We start from the raw sequence: 17145 nt of genomic DNA, 5'->3' as shown, positions 1-17145 counted from the left end.
TGCATCCCATAGTCTCCAAAATTTTTGAAATTGGGTCGTAACCTTCATTGAAGGTGCACACAGCACACTGCGTAGCGATTTCTACTATCTACTTGCCACAGAATACGTACTTTGGGGCTAGTTGCCACACACAGTGATTGAAGCTCTCGTTATTGTTTTGAGTGTTCGCGCCCGTACATCGTTCTAAGAGATCCTCCGTTGTTAGATCATCGTAAATCGGCTTTAAAACTTGTTGTACATCTTCGTCGAGTGCTGGTGGATGGGTGTACTCCTTTCCTGTGGCCTCGGTCTCGCCATTCGCACCACGAATCTTCTCCCGGAAGGCAATACTCATGCTGAGGATTTTCATCAGTTGAGCTTTTGTGATAAAATATAGCCCATATGGCTTTCCTCATATTTTCCACGGAATTGGGATTTCGACGAACTGCCAAGCCATAATATTCGGAGAGATTTGTCAATAATTTTAACGTCAATTGCGCTCTTTTCGATTCAACAGTAATTTTTTTTGTTTGATTTTTTTTTAGTTTTCGGAGTACTCGAACGAGATCCTTTTTTTTCGGTTCACTCTCCATTGCTTTGTCTTCCATTTGCTTTTTGACCTTTTTTAGTTGAACTAACCTTTTTCTTGCTTCGTTTCCCCTTTTATATACTCGCTTTTTCACGTGCAAAACGCATTCCTTTTTTTTTACTGTCAAATCGTCACCGTACGGCTTGGCTTCTAATAACATCTTGAATGTTTTTGTATCGCCGTCCCCTATATAGAAACCGTATTTCGCGTTGTGCAATTCTTCTGATCTCTTGAATATTTCGATTATACCGTCGACTTCCATTTTTCCCGCGCTGCCTTCGTGATTGACGTTGCATTCGGATTCATGTGTCTCAAAGCACGCCTCGTACTCGGGTGTTCCCTCTTGTCCTTTCCAGAATGCACAAGCCTTGCAGAGGCTTGATTTGACAGCAACATCCAAAACTTTATTGGTATATTTTCCAATCACGGACACGATACCCATGCGCGACGTGAAACCGCGTTTCGACCACGATCCATCACCGGACACCGTCAGAATATCGCCCCGATTTTCTGCTTCCAAAGTTTTTTCCTTCTTTTCGGTACCTGCTTTTTTCACGACGGCCTCGTATATTGATTTCGCTGCAATCTGCGTGATTTTCACGATTCCATAATAGGTGTTATTGTTGAAGTTTGCAGTTAAATCCATCAAGGCGATAAAATTTCTAATGCCATTTATGCCGATGCCGACCATTCGCGTGGCAAAGCAGAAACGACGATTGATTTCATAAGCATTTTTTATCAAAGGACAAGAATCTATTTCGGCCGGATCTGGACACGAACACTGAACACAAATTTTAATGCCCAATCCGCGAATCGATTTTTTAAAAAACTTCACGTCGCTATTACACTTTTTGCACTTCAACAGTTCCCGAAGAGCGCCGAAAACCAAAAAGAACTCCAAAATCACATAGCTTAACGTTTGATCGATTCGGACTTCAAATTCTGGACTCTTTTTCAAGATTTTTGCTGCCGAAGTGCTCGCAAACGTTAGATCCGTTTCGATATCGTGTCGATTTGTTCCCTTGAAACCCGCGGATCTTTTTCGTTCATTTCGCGGATGTCCGCTTCTCGAGCCTTTACTATCCTGCCACGTACGTTTCTCTTCCGTAGATCTATCCATTTTGAATGTCAAAACCGAACTGAAAGACGAAGCGGACGCACGTTGGAAGGTACACGAGCAGGTAGGAACGAGACAATAGAAATAACGGTCGCGTCTGCCCGTCTGGCCGACGCGGCAGCTGTATCGCTCCGTTGCCTTCTTCCAAGAAATGCTGTACAGAAACCGAAATAATCTGAATTTTGGCATGAAACTTTCAGGGAATATTTGGAAGAGTGTATACTATTCGATAAAGCAAAAAAAAAAATCCGATGTTTTGAAAATTTCACACTGGAAAGCTCCCATAAGTATGAATATAGTGTATATTTGTATAATATATACTTCTATAATTCAAATATTTGTTATGAATAATGTATATTTGAATACAGTGATTTACTAAAATAGTCACACCAAATGTTTCCACTAGTATTTCTAAGCATTTATTATAAATTAAGCAATAAGCATTGATTAGATCAAGATACAAAAAACTAAAAGCTATAATAGGCAAATTAAGTCTAAAATTAAATTCATAAACAACTAATAACAAACAATAAAAGAAGGTACACAGGAAAAACATCAATCGCGCATAGGTGCGAAGAGTGATGCTTATGTAACAATGCACGTACGCAAGGAGGAAAGCAGAGCTAAACAATACAAATGACTCAAGCGATAACAGCGAACAAAGGAGCCGGACACCTCGATCGGGCAAGACAACGCTTATCAAACTTTCTGCAATAAATATAATTAACATGGATAAAATTAAATTTGTGATTAATAATTTAAAACAGTGTATAAAATTGATTACAAAATTCTATTCAAATCGGATTCTTTACCAATTATATATACTGGAGAAGTGTCATTTTTACGTACATGAATCTTCGAATGTTTCACCCATACATAAGACACGTTTTTTTCTTTAGCAGTTCTTTTTCTTTCTTTTTCTTGTTTTCAGCTGTTAGGTGGTCATTTACAAAAAATCTTAAGCGCAGAATCACCAAATCCTAGATCACTGCCCGTGATAGTTTTTTTAAGTCTTGCAGCGGCCATGAACTCCTTCGAGAGGTTCTTCAACATGGAAAACAGATTTTCGACTTTTTTAATTAGGACGCCTTTAATTTCAACATTGTTCAGCCTCGCCCATTGTTCCTTCCTGATTTTGTCCTGCATGAGAACCGTTACATCCTTCGTGGTGGAATTGAGGCGATCATTGATACCCTGCAGTTCCGAAGACATGACTTCGACCCGTGTTAATTTGTTTTCAAACTCATCTATCTTCACGCTGTTGAATTCACAAGACGTTTTCAAATCCAAAAGCTCATTTTTAATGGATTTGACGGTTTTGATCAGAGTAGGTAGTGCACTTTGTATATATTTTATTTTATTTAGTAATAGAAATGAACAAGTAACACAAACAAACTTTAAAGGCAATTCCTACAGAATATAAGTAACTATTTTTTTTCCATTTAGTCTCTATTGACTTCTGGAGTCGCTAACTCGCTATCTAGTTTTGAATTGCAATACAAGCAGTATTATAAAATCGAATGAAGTGCATTACTAATAATCTTTTTGCTTGTTCAAAAATGTTACAACTTTACACACATGGATACATTTTGTGTCATCACAGTATAATGACAACTACACTGAGAAGTGCTTACAGCCGTGGTTGTACAACTGTCGATACGCATTATCGATAAATTCAAGTACTCGGTTAAGGAAAAAAAATTATATGGTGTCATGGGACACCAGGTAGGAACGAAGTTCCTTCGGATAGTAAAGAAGCAAGACAATTTTTAAAAAAGTGTTTGAATTTTATATATATTTTCTAGTTTTTGATTTTTTTTTTAATTTTGTTGATTGGTTTTTAATTAAGTACATAAAAGTATTTAGGAAATTTAGTATTTTTGAAAATAACAAATACCGTAAAATAAAATAAATCAAACAAAATAATAATAATAATAATTCAAACTATTAAGTGAAATAAAAAAAACATGTGCCTTTATTTATTTTTGTCGACAGTATAAAATTACATAAGTAATTTAAAAAAGTTTACTAGTAATATTTTAGTTTTACAAACGTCATATTATACAGTCGTGTGACTGATATTACGTCACTTCCGTTATATATTTTTCTTACGGCTTTAGTATCATATTTTTTTCAGTTCGGTCGCCCAGACAAATGTCAAGCCTGCCGTAAGGAACTTCGTTCCAAAAGTAGTTAATCCCTATTACATCCGCTATCTGCCAGTGAAAGTCCCGTCAAAATCGATCCAGCCGGCTTTAGTATCACATTTGAGTAGGGAACAAAAATGCATCATGTTTGCATGCATAATGTTGAATTTACAAATTATACAGATAATTGCGCTGCTACCTTTTCAATTCATATTATCCTATTTCTAAAGGTTGTCTGGAAGAGATTGCTACTAAGCGATAAGACCACCTTTGTACATTACTATCTCTATGTATAAATAACTGTTTTATGTTATTTTTTTTCCGAGTGGTGTGCAATAAAGTATATTCTATTCTATCACATTTTTTTCAGTTCGGTCGCCCAGCCAAATGACAAGCCTGCCGTAAGGAACTTCATTCTAATTAGCTTTTTAAAGCGATACAAAGAAGGTGTTATCATAAAGATAGACTTTATTTATTACGTACTACAATAATTATTATGTCAAAAATAAACTAATTGACTTACATCATTTTAAAAACCAGTGACAGTTGTATCTATTACTGGTTTTTAAACAGGATTCGTTTTCTATAAATATGGTTATATTTACACATTAATAGATTTTTGTGGGTTTTCTTTTTTCATTAAGAAAGAAATGCTTGTGCCGGTATATTTTTTCATTATTAATCTTGCCAGTTCCACACTTGAAAGTCAGAGGTATTGAAATGATTTGAGAAAATGACACTATTTCTTGTGGGCGTCCAGGTTAGTCTGTTATTTAAAAAAACTTCCATGTATGCCTTATATTTAAATTAATACAATTTTATTATAAAACTGTGTATATTAAAATTAAGCTCGCAAATATTATATTATAAATAAATCAGAATCTCAAATATGTCTCTCTCCTCCCTTGCCTTTGCCGTTTTTATCGATAACTATCTACAAACAAATCGGTGACAACACTATTGCTCGGCGACAGCAACTTTTCGAAAATAGACTTGGATCAGTCGCTCGACCGATCCGTATATTGTATGAGGGCGAGTGGCCTATGTTGGTAAACAAATCCGAAACAACACGACCGATAACATTTGTAATTTTTAACTTTGAAAAAGGTTTAAAAAAAAATATACAATAATAATGTGATTAAAAAATACTTGCATAAGAAAGGTAACGACATCTTTTAGTAAATTTGACGTGCCACATTTCTTTTTGCACCAAAAAACAAAACGATTCGGCATTTTTTGTAGGACGTTGATTCAATCGCGCAACTAGATTTAGTCTAGTTACCAGTCCAGCTGCAACTAATTTTATTGAACGCGTAGGACCATTTGGACTTATACCTTGACAGAGGGGGAACGTCTGTACATGGCTACTCCCCTCCGTGTTGCTCTATGTACATAGTACATAACCTTATTATAAACTAATAAATAAATAAAAATAATTATTTACTAAACTGATGTAAGATAAATTTATAAATAGTAGGTTTTTTAATAATTTCATTGCATGAATTTCTTGTAGTCTTGAAAATTAAAATGCAATATTTGGCATTGATGTAGCTATTCCTAATAACCACGTAACAACTGTCACCTTGTCTTTTGAAATTTAAAACTTGACAGTGAATAAATAAACAAATCAACTCAAAATTAGTTTAACGACATGCAGTATAAACATTAAATGCAATGATTTTCAAAATAATATTACGATCTTTAACAAGAAAACAATGTTTAATTTTGTGCCATCAAAAATATGCAATATTTCCAATGTGCAGAAAGTTTTATCACACAGTACCTTTTATAAATCTTTACAAAGAAGTTTCTGGTAAACACTACAAATAAGAAATATTACTCATATAGGAACAATATGTTAAACATTTATTTGCATTACAGGTCAACCTGTCACAGATCATTTTGTTGATGAACTAAAGAGGAAATATCCAAAGATTTTTGAATTTAGTAAACATCAAATACAGTGTACTTTAAAAATATTAAATAAATTTGGCATAACAGCTGAAGATGCTTGTTTTGATCCTCATATATTTTGCATGAATCACCTATTAATGGATAATTATGCAGAAATTTTAAAAGAATGCAATTTTACTATTATACTCCCTAAACATATAATAAGGTAAATATATAATAATACATGTATATTAATTTAATTAGTTATGAACTTGCACTAACTTGCAAATTTTATCACAAATGAAACTAATATTTAAAATTTTACATTTTACAGATACCATACATTAGTCAAATCCCGGACAATATCACAATTAAAAAAAGAAGGATTGTTAAAAGATGATCTCAATTTAGAAAAGTTATTACTAAGTGGTTTTTTTGATTGGCCAAAACATCATGTCAAACTTATTAATTTTTTAGATTCCGATACTAATATTTGTAAGTGATAATTTGAAATATAATGTATAGAGAGTTTGTTACTATTTTGTTGAAGATTAATGAGAATATTTTTTGTTATTGCACAATTTTAGTGACAATTAGAATGAGCGTATTAGAAAGATACCTCCAGTATAAATTTTCTATAACCTCGGACGAGTTTAAAAATTACTGTAAAAATTATTTACCACTCAAACATAGACCAATTTGTGACATTCAAGAAGCATTAGACATAGCGCAGAATGTCATTAAATTTAATGTAGAAACAATAAGAAGAAATGGATTTATAATATCATCAGATCCAGCAAATACAAGACTTATTTTAGAGAATGTGGATTCACTGGGTGGCTTAGATATCAGAGATGCTATCAAAATTGAGCCTGCTATACTAAAAAATCGTTACCAAGCTCTCATAGAAATAAAAGACATGTTACAGGTATTTTTTTTTTTTTTTTGTTTTAAAACATAAGGTTTTAATTTCTTTAATAAATTTTCTTCAATTCGTTTGTTAAATTATAACCATATCTAAAAGTAGATACTACTACATAAATAATTTACTGTCCTTTGTTCATCATATAATAATGACATCATATATTATTTCAGAAATACAGTATTTCAAACAATGCTCAAAGACGCTGCCTCAAGATTTATTGTATGCGTCCAGATACAGTTCAAGAACGGTTAGAACAACTTATTAAACTGAAGGAATATCAAGTGCTATCATCAAATCCAAGAGTAATTATTTACATTTTAAAAGTTACCTAATTTTACATTACAATTATGAGAGTAAGAATACTTATCAGTATAATTCTTATAATTACTTACATGAAAAAGTGAATCATTTACCAACAATTGAGTGTGTAGTCATTGAGTTTTTTTCTAAGACAATTTTACTCAAATGTTATCATGCCAACTCTAGTTTCTTTTGTTATAAAAAGTTAAGACTACGACTGTCACCTCACCTCACTTAACGTCATAGATCTCTCTACTTACTCTGTCGTCTCCTTGCATCTCAGCTGAGTAAAAAAGAAATGTGCTCAGACTGTTTCGCCAATTGGTTGTTTTCAACATGATGACTGTATTACTACTAGAAGAAAAAAAAGTGAAAGTAATTGTGTCTGGCAAACGAAAAAAAAACCGACTTCAATTACATCGACAAGTAATACACATAGGTAGACGAAAAAATCATTAATCAGAAAAAATCAAAAATCAGATCCTGGTTTCCTTATCATGGTACTACACTTAGGATATCACCATTCCAACAAAAAAAGTATTATCAAAATCGGTTCATAAACGACGGAGTTATCCCCGAACATACATAATATATATATATATACGAAGGGCGGCTGAAAAGTTCTGAGCCTAGGGCATTCAGAGTCTAGATAAAAATCTAAATAAAAGTTATTATTCAATATAGTCCCCCTGGACTTCAATACACCTTTGACATCTTTTATAGAGGGCTTGTATCCTTGATAAAAAGTAACCCGAGTCTTTGGCTAGAAAATGTTCATTAACGGCCACTTTCATCTCTTCATCATCCCCAAATCTTCGTCCCCATAAGTCTTTTTTCAAATTTTTAAATAAAAAATAATCGCTAGGTCTGTCGCCAGATCTGGATTATAGGGAGGGTGATTTACTTCATCGAAGCCAGTTTCTCGCAAGGCTTGCCTCGCAATACGCGCCGTATGAACTGACGCGTTGTCTTGCAAAAACAAAATTCCTTTGCTGATTTTACCTCTTTTTTTTTTCGACAATGGCTTCGCGAACTTTTTTTAAAAGCCCAGCATAATACTCTGCATTCATTGTAGTTTTTTTTTTGGAAGGTTATCTATGAGCAAAACTCCTTCGCAATCCCAAAAAATGGTGGCCATGAGTTTGGAAGCCGATTTTTCCACCTTGAACTTCTTCGGCGGTCTTTCCCCCTTCTCTTCTACTGCATTAACTCCTGTTTTGATTCTGGGTCATATTGTCGGATCCACGTTTCATCAACGGTGACAATACGATTGCAAATTTCTTCCAAATTATCCTTGCACAAGTCTAAAAACTCTTCAGAAGTTTCAACGCGCCGCTGCTTGTCAAGTGGCGTGAGCATTTTTGGCACCCAACGCGCACTGACTTTATTCATATGCAAATGATTGTGCATAATATCTCCAACTCGTTCCTTACTAAAGCCAAGCTCTTCTGCTATCTGTCACAATTTTATTCGGCGATCGTCCAGTACAATTTTTTTACTTCTGTGTTGTGTGTCGATGTGTCGATGTTTTCATCGGTGACTGCAGTGTTCGGCCGACCCGAGTGGGGGTCATCTTCCAGAGTCTCTCTGCCTTGTTGGAATAGGCGTGTCTATCGTTTATCCGTGGCTGACGACGGTCCAGATTCTCCGTATACACTAGTTTCTTCAAAAATTTCTTTTGCTGTTTTCCCCTTTTTAACGAGGAATTTGATGACGGCGCAATGCTCAAACGTCGTTAAGTGCAGTGATAACTCAGACATGGTGATGTTTACGGTTCAATTACTCAAAGCGTAATGAAGCTAATGACGTGAAACTTCGCTTATATAGTGGCTAGATGTCGTTCAAATAGTGACCAGTAAATAGTACGACTGCAAGTACCCTAGGCTCAGAACTTTTCAGCGGCCATCGTATATATATATATATATATATATATATATATATATATATATATATATATATATATATATATATATATATATATACATCCTGCTAATAATTAGGCGTCCCACATGGGCCGAAATGCATCTAAACTGGCGTCCACCTCCTTTAGACGTCCGCATATCGGACGCCACTTTTTTAATCGATGTCCCATTAGTCCTTTTGGCTCTAGCTACCTGTACAACAAAAATCGCCGGAAGCCAAAAAATCGTTGAGACATTTGCATTTGTATAACTAAAACTTCCGCGAAATTCCGTACCAACGGTGCAGCGCTAGTCTAGCGCGTATATCGACAGAGCGTATACTCTGCTAAAACTCTTCCGATACAACCGATTATTTGACGTCCTATTGCGACGTTGCCAAACTGACTGTATTTGAAGGTTTTGAAATATTCAATTAAGTCAAAACAAATCATTTAAAAACAGTTGCTACGCACGTGTCGCTGCTTATTTGACGCTCGGTTGCAAAATACTGCTTAAGTAGTAAAATAAAATAAAAGTACACTTAAAAGGAAAAAGTGAGGCTTTAACGAATTTACGAATTGAATTTACATATTAAACGGAAAAGTGACACTATTTTGTCATAAAAATAAAAATATTTCTATAAGTTAACTAGCTGACCCGGCAAACGTTGTCTTGCCGCTAAACGCTATTTTAAAATAGGGGTTGGTGGTAGAAGGGTGAAAACATAGGGTTGTATGTATTTTTCAACGCCAAATCATAATAAAATAAAAAATAAAATAATTTATCTAAAAATTAAAAATTAAATTTAGGGGTGGACTACCCTTAACATTTAGGGGGATGAAAAATAGATGTTGTTCGATTCTCATACCTACCCAATATGCACAAAAAATTTCATGAGAATCGGTCAAGCCGTTTCGGAGGAGTTTAACTACAAACACCGCGACACGAGAATTTTATATATTAGATATACATTATCTATACTCTTTTGCATGAATATGGAAGCCAGGCTGGGTAGCAGTCTTTAAATCTGAAAAAACAAAGGTTCTGTTACATTTAATACATTTTTGCAATGATTTTTTATTTGGTTACTGAGCGCCCCTACTGAAAATTTGTGTTTTTTGTTTAGTGACGGTTTGGTTATGGACGTCGAATTTGTAGTGGTTCGAATAGTAGGTATACAGATTTACGACGTCCGTATATAAGGTAAGGGCTACGCAATACGTAACACATATACGGACGTTAGTTTGACGCATACTGTTATTAAGGATACGAAGTTTTTTTGCAGCTGTTCTGGCTTTTGACCCAAGAAAGTTTTAGAATTGCTTTCGGTCTCCGGTTGGGAGCTCCACTGTGCTTTGAACACAGATCTCCGTGCGGAAAAAAAGGTCGATTCTTTCGGACTACACGGCCTTTCCTGTAACAAGAGTTCAGGTAGGTTTTCCCGCCACGGTTCCCTAAACGATACCATAAAAAAGCTCTTGCCACCATCGACGTTCCTGCTCTTATCGAGCCTACTGGAATTAGTCGCAATGATGGCAAGAGACCTGATGGATTGACGTTGGTTCCCTGGGAAAGGGGACGGGCGCTTTTGTGGGACGCAACCTGCGTTTACACACTTGCTCCTTCTCATGTCAGGGAAACAGCCTTAAAAGCGGGAGCCACAGCGGAAAAAGCTGAAACGATTAAACGGCACAAGTATTCGTCATTAATTTCAAATTACATCTTTGTGCCATTTGCAGTCGAAACACTTGGACCTTGGAGTAGCAGTGCTAATTTTTTTTTTAAATGAGATAACTCTTCGCCTTATTGCCTCCACTGGTGACAAGAGGGCTAGTGCATTTTTTTGCCCAGAGAATCGGCATAGCGATTCAACGAGAAAATGCTGTCAGCATTCTTGACACGATTCCACGCGGACATGATTTATACCAAAACTATCTGTAAATATTTAGTTCTTAAGTTGTGAATTGTAAATATGTATAATGTTTAATAAACTATTGTTATCCACTTAAAAAAAATTAGAAACCTACTTAAAAGATATACTTTATATTTTATAAGTAAATATTGTTTGACGACGTTTAAATTTGCCAGACGACGACTTAGGTAAATCATTCTAGTGAAATAGAGTTAAGTAGTTAGACTATTTAGTCTGTATAAAAATATTTTAGCCGTGAGACATTTTTATATTGAAAATGATAATAATATGTTGTTTGTAAAAGCAGGCAGCACAACTATTTGTGGCTATAAAACTTAATTAACCTATAAGATTCGTCAGCGAAGAAGAAAAAATAATATCCTCGTATTCTTGGATGCCCAGTTACCCATGTTCTAAAATTACTTGAAATCCGTTTAGCTGTTTTGGCGTGATGAAGACACAACGACACATACAAACATATAAAAAAAATGTTCGATTCAGTAACCTGTATTCATAGACCGTATCACTTTTTTTAAATATCTTCAATGTACAGAAAGTATCCGTGGCAGGATAAGGGAACATTATTTATTATTATTCTTTGACGGTTCGCAGGAAAGTGGACATAACCTACGAACCGGCAAAGAATACTTATAACAAATGGACATAACGATAAATAATTATTTATTATATTATTATTCTGATGATGTGCTACGTCGTCAATAATTAAAATGTTAAAAGCCTAAATAAAATATATGTTGCAACTCATTAAGAGAGCTATTATAAGATGAAAAATTGGAGGTGTTCTTATGACCGTTACATGTTAAAATTTCAACGAGCGTAATAGAATTATTTCTTAAGTTAACGATAGATGATCACACCTACTAGAAAACTGGCAACGTCGCATTTCAGCTTACTTCTCACTCATTTCATCATTACTTATATAGGACGCTAAATAATCGGTGCATTAAGTGAGGCTATATGGATATATGGAGGAAGCAATAACATAAGTATCATGAAAGGGGTTCATAAATGGTTGGGCACAACTGTAAGCAGAATATTCTCAAAAAAGAAATTTAAAGAAATTGATATAACCCACGGAATTTAAAATGAAAAAAATAAGCAACATTCGCAGAAAAAACATATAAAATGTAAGCATAACTGAGGGACGTCGTAATAACGCAGTTTTTGCTTGACGCCAAAAATGTATCTGGATGTATATATATATATATATATATATATATATATATATATATATATATATATATATATATATATATATATATATATATATACACTCGAATTGAGTAACCTCCTCCTTTTTTTGAAGTCGGTTAATGAAATGTATGTTCCTAATTGTTAAAATCGAATGAGGGGACAATAAATAGTCATTGTAAACATAATTTTAGCTCATTACTATCCTTTATCTACTAGGTACTCTACTTAGTGGTACATGAAAAGAAAATGTTGAATCGCTTAGCAAAAATACAAGCAGCAAAGAAAAATTGTTACAGCCTAAACCATCTAGTGGCCTCGAACAAAGTGTTCAACACGTAAGATGTTTACTTAATATACCAACATTTCCTATCATAATTTTAAAAAAAGACTTGGTATAATACAAGACAAATTTTCTCTTGATTTTTTTTAATCAAATATATGTATAGCAGTTACATGAGGCAATGGTTTATAAAAGATAAAAAGTGTATGTTATGTATACCTTGTATTGTGTTACCATCACAATACCCTTGATTATTACCCGCCTGATTTTTTGTTTCTTTGTATTTTTTTTTTTTTTTTTTTAAGTTAATCTTCTTCGACCACATGATAGTAATTTTTTTACGGTAGAAACGCAACAATAATAATATTAGCATCACGAAGATGTCTGGTGCGAACTCGGGGAGGCTTATGTCCAGCAGTGGACTGCAATAGACTGAACTGACTGACTGACTGAAGATGTCCAACGTTTTTGGCGAATAACAGAGCCATCTAGCGTATACTATAGAAACTACAAAAGTTGCTACATTAATATCGATAGTATTAAACATTCATTTGTTACACAACACCAGGACTTGGTAACGATACCGCTATAGATATACCGAAGATAACAATACTTCTGACGTCACTAAATAAAAATATTATTACCGACACCTCTTAGGGCCATTCATTAATTACATAAGGTTTCCCGAGAGGGTGGGGGTTTGAAAAATCTCTACAAACCTTTACTGGGAGGGGGAGGAGGGGGTAAACAGATTCCTACGAAATATTTTCAAAGCAATATTCTATATTAGAAATCGCCTGGTCACGTGGTTTCGTTGGGATCATATTTCATTTGCGTCTTTTAACTATTGATTGCTATGTGGTTGGCGGGATAACCATCCTTCAGCTGGCTTTTTAACTATAGAGACCGACCACGCGCGTCTTCGGTGCGATAAAGCCAGCCTTGTAACCTGTAGTCACCGACTTGGCTGCCCAGTGTGGTGACTATGGTGAAAACCCTTATGAGTTTGCGGCAGAAATTTTAGCCCTCAGTTCCTGGTAGCTCCACTATTCCTGGCTACGGCAGTGGTTCCAGTAACGGTGAGGTGGAGGGTGCTAGGAATCACCGGCTTACGGAAGGCTGTCACCTAACACTACACCTGGAAACGTTTAATGGATGCACTCTTCGGCTGGGCCATCACCTCAACGAACTTAAAGTAGAATTGAGTCACATTATGTGGAGAATATTGGGGTTGTTTGAAGTCCGAAGAGAGGGCGAGACACGATGATCCTGCCTTCCGGTTACTTGTTCTACTTCCGTAAAAGGAGATGGGCTTTCCTGTGGTAGCGACGGAAAATCGGCCCACACGGGTTGTAGCGCAGGAAGCACGGGGCAGATTCTTGTCAACTTCCTCGAGCCGAAAGAGCTCTTTTTGATGAATTCTTTTTTGAGAAAAAGCCCAAAAGTCGGAGGAAATGGCAGAGCCGGACACTGTGACGAGGAACGAGATAGATTTCATTATTGCGGATAAAAGGCATATATTCAGAGATGTCTCAGTAGTTAATAGGCTTAACACCGGCAGAGACCACCGTTGTTACGGGGCACTATAAATATAAGCCTATGCAAAGAGCGCGCCCGCTTGATAAAATCTATCCTCCCTCCGGCTCCGAGCAATTCCAACTGGAACTCCAAAATCGATTCGATTCGCTGGAAACCATTAGCGACGTGAACGAAATGACCGACAACGTGGTGAAAACAGCGTGTACACTGGGTTACAAACACTTTCCGCCGACGAAATCAAAGAAGCACACCACACTGTCTCCCGAACCCTTATATCTGATTCAGCGTATGCGCGTGATGCCCGCTACTCAAGAAATTTCGCCAGAACAGAAGGTTCTTTCCGGGGATACGGAAACTTGTACGCAGAGACCTCCGCTACTCTAACACGAGAGATTATTACATGTCTTACAGAGCAAAATAGGGAGTCAAAAGTTTTCCAAAGACCATTGGGGAGAACCTTCTTGTTAATTTCAAAATCTTGAGTTAACCAATTTTGCATGGAGAGGCTCTAGGAGATGTCGGTAAAACATCTTTATTAAGTGACATCAGAGGTAACGTTTACGGTATTACCAAGCCCTGGACAACACACATTTTGTTACTCCAGCTTTTACTATTATACGTTTTAATTTATTGCATGTATTTCATTTTGTTATTTAGTTAAATTTCAACTAATGCAAAAAAAATGGTATTTCAATTTATAACTAAAATAGGAAGATAATTCAAAAATTTCATACAAGTAATAGTATTTATTTTTTCACTATTTCAGGTACATAAATAGTTTTGGAAACAAAATTTGCAGTCGAGATGTAGCTGTGTTAGTGAGTTCATCTCTCAGTGGGGCGGGTATAACTAATAAGTCAGTGTTAAATAAATTGAAACGACATAAATATTGGCTTCACACTGCGTTAAACGTTGTAGGAGAAAACATACAGATGTTGAAAAGAATGTTTACCGATGACGTCATATTTGATAACTGTCAAATACTATTATACCCTGTGTAAGTCAAAAGCTTAATCATACGATATTAAATAACTTCAAAGTCTATTCTTGCTAAGAAAATAGTGACTCATTGTTGTCGTTTAGCTTAGCCACGCCCCTTGAGCAAATCAGATTAAAGGAAAGAAGAGAAGTCAGTGTTCATATTGACCACTTGAAGTAAACCCTTCAGACATATGTTCCAATTTACTACGATTTAATTGGTCAAGGGTCGTGGCTAAGATGAGTGACAGCGATGACTCAGTATTTTCTTCTCGCGGCTAAACTATAGCACTCGTGCATTCTCCTGCTATTGACTTTTCATATTAGCAAAATCATTTGTGCTCTCTTTGCACACACGAAAACCAAAACCAAGCCCGAATTAATGTTTTAATGAATTATTTATATAAAATTTTTACATACAATTGTATAACTTTTTTCATATCATATCAAAATCGACCGTTACAGCAGGGATCGAACCTACAGCTCCGACTGACCGTGTCAGTGCTTTAGCCAACTAAGCTATGGAACGATGTACCCGCTAAATCGAAATTTTTATATTATTATGAATATTTATTTTGAATGTAAATTTCAAATAATTTATTACCAACTAGCTGTTTCCCGCGACTTTGTGCGCGTTGAATTCAACAAAAAATTAATATTTATTGTTCAGTTCGCAGAGTTACAAAATAAATAAATTTCTAAAATAAAAGTAGCCTAAGTTACTCCTTATTAAACCAGCTATCTGCCATCGAAAGTCCCGTCAAAATCGGTCCAGCTGTTTCAGAGATTAACCGGAACAAACAGACATACAGACAAAAATTATAAAAAATGTTATTTTGGTATATGTTCCTTGTATACATACATATAAATGTAGTAAAAAGCGGTTATTTTAATATTACAAACAGACACTCCAATTTAGTTTATTTGTATAGATGAAACATGATTTATAATGTGTATTACTTTCAGCCTCGAACTGGAGCAATATATAGAATACTTAATGAAGATCCGTGACGGTGAATATTTTATGAAAGAAACTAGTAAAATTGAATTAGATAGCAGTTACAATAACTTAAACTACAGTGTGTTAACTGACAGTCAGATCTTAAGTCTTATTTTATATGAAATGGAAAAGAAATATCACTTTAGTGGAGACGGCATTTGGAACAAACTTGATAGTGCAAAAATAAAAGTCAAACGTTGACACAAACTCAAAAATTAACTCAAACGTGACCTTATTTATTAGGCATACTGTAAATATGTAACTATGAATAAAAATAATAAAAAATAAAAGGTATTTTTCCTTATATATAGTGTACCCACTCGTACTAATACGTGTTTTTTTTTAACCGACTTCCAAAAAAGGAGGAGGTTCTCAATTCGACTGTATTTTTTTTTTCTTTTTTTTTAATGTATGTTACATCAGAACTTTTGACCGTGTGGACCGATTTCGACATTTTTTTTTTAATCGAAAGGTGGTGTGTGCCAATTGGTCCCATTTAAATTTATTTAAAATCTAACAAGTACTTTTCGAGCTATATTTAATAATGCGTTTTTACTTGACGCTTTTTTCGTCGACCTACGTTGTATTATACCGCATAACTTTCTACTGGATGTACCGATTTTGATAATTCTTCGAAAACCAAAACCAAGCCCGAATTAATGTTTTAATGAATTATTTATATAAATTTTTTACATACAATTGTATAACTTTTTTCATATCATATCAAAATCGACCGTTACAGCAGGGATCGAACCTACAGCTCCGACTGACCGTGTCGGTGCTTTAGCCAACTAAGCTATGGAACGATGTACCCGCTAAATCGAAATTTTTATATTATTAAGGTGCCGATTCGTTAGCTTAACTTGGAAAAGTACATATGTATTTGTTATTTATTTGGAAAACTACATGTTGGAAAATTATTTGCTATTTATTTTGAATGTAAATTTCAAATAATTTATTACCAACTAGCTGTTTCCCGCGACTTTGTGCGCGTTGAATTCAACAAAAAATTAATATTTATTGTTCAGTTCGCAGAGTTACAAAATAAATAAATTTCTAAAATAAAAGTAGCCTAAGTTACTCCTTATTAAACCAGCTATCTGCCATCGAAAGTCCCGTCAAAATCGGTCCAGCTGTTTCAGAGAATAACCGGAACAAACAGACATACAGACAAAATTTATAAAAAATGTTATTTTGGTATATGTTCCTTGTATACATACATATAAATGTAGTAAAAAGCGGTTATTTTAATATTACAAACAGACACTCCAATTTAGTTTATTTGTATAGATGAAACATGATTTATAATGTGTATTACTTTCAGCCTCGAACTGGAGCAATATATAGAATACTTAATGAAGATCCGTGAC

The 17145-nt window shown here is 34.8% G+C and overlaps 1 protein-coding gene across 1 annotated transcript; it reads left to right on the top strand.

Moving 5' to 3' along the window:
- Positions 1-5471: 5471 nt before the first annotated feature.
- Positions 5472-16065, top strand: LOC123660507 (transcription termination factor 5, mitochondrial-like). Its single transcript, XM_045595572.1, has 8 exons — positions 5472-5645; positions 5714-5951; positions 6060-6220; positions 6313-6653; positions 6821-6952; positions 12195-12313; positions 14564-14794; positions 15742-16065. The coding sequence occupies exons 1-8, from the start codon at positions 5507-5509 to the stop codon at positions 15974-15976; spliced, it is 1596 nt and encodes a 531-aa protein (XP_045451528.1). The 5' UTR covers positions 5472-5506; the 3' UTR covers positions 15977-16065.
- The last annotated feature ends 1080 nt before the right edge of the window (positions 16066-17145 follow it).

This window comes from Melitaea cinxia, chromosome 2, assembly GCF_905220565.1.
Source record: "Melitaea cinxia chromosome 2, ilMelCinx1.1, whole genome shotgun sequence".
NCBI classification, from domain to species: domain Eukaryota; kingdom Metazoa; phylum Arthropoda; class Insecta; order Lepidoptera; family Nymphalidae; genus Melitaea; species Melitaea cinxia.
Note: the sequence above shows the minus strand (reverse complement) of the source record. Positions and strands in the feature narration are given on the sequence as shown.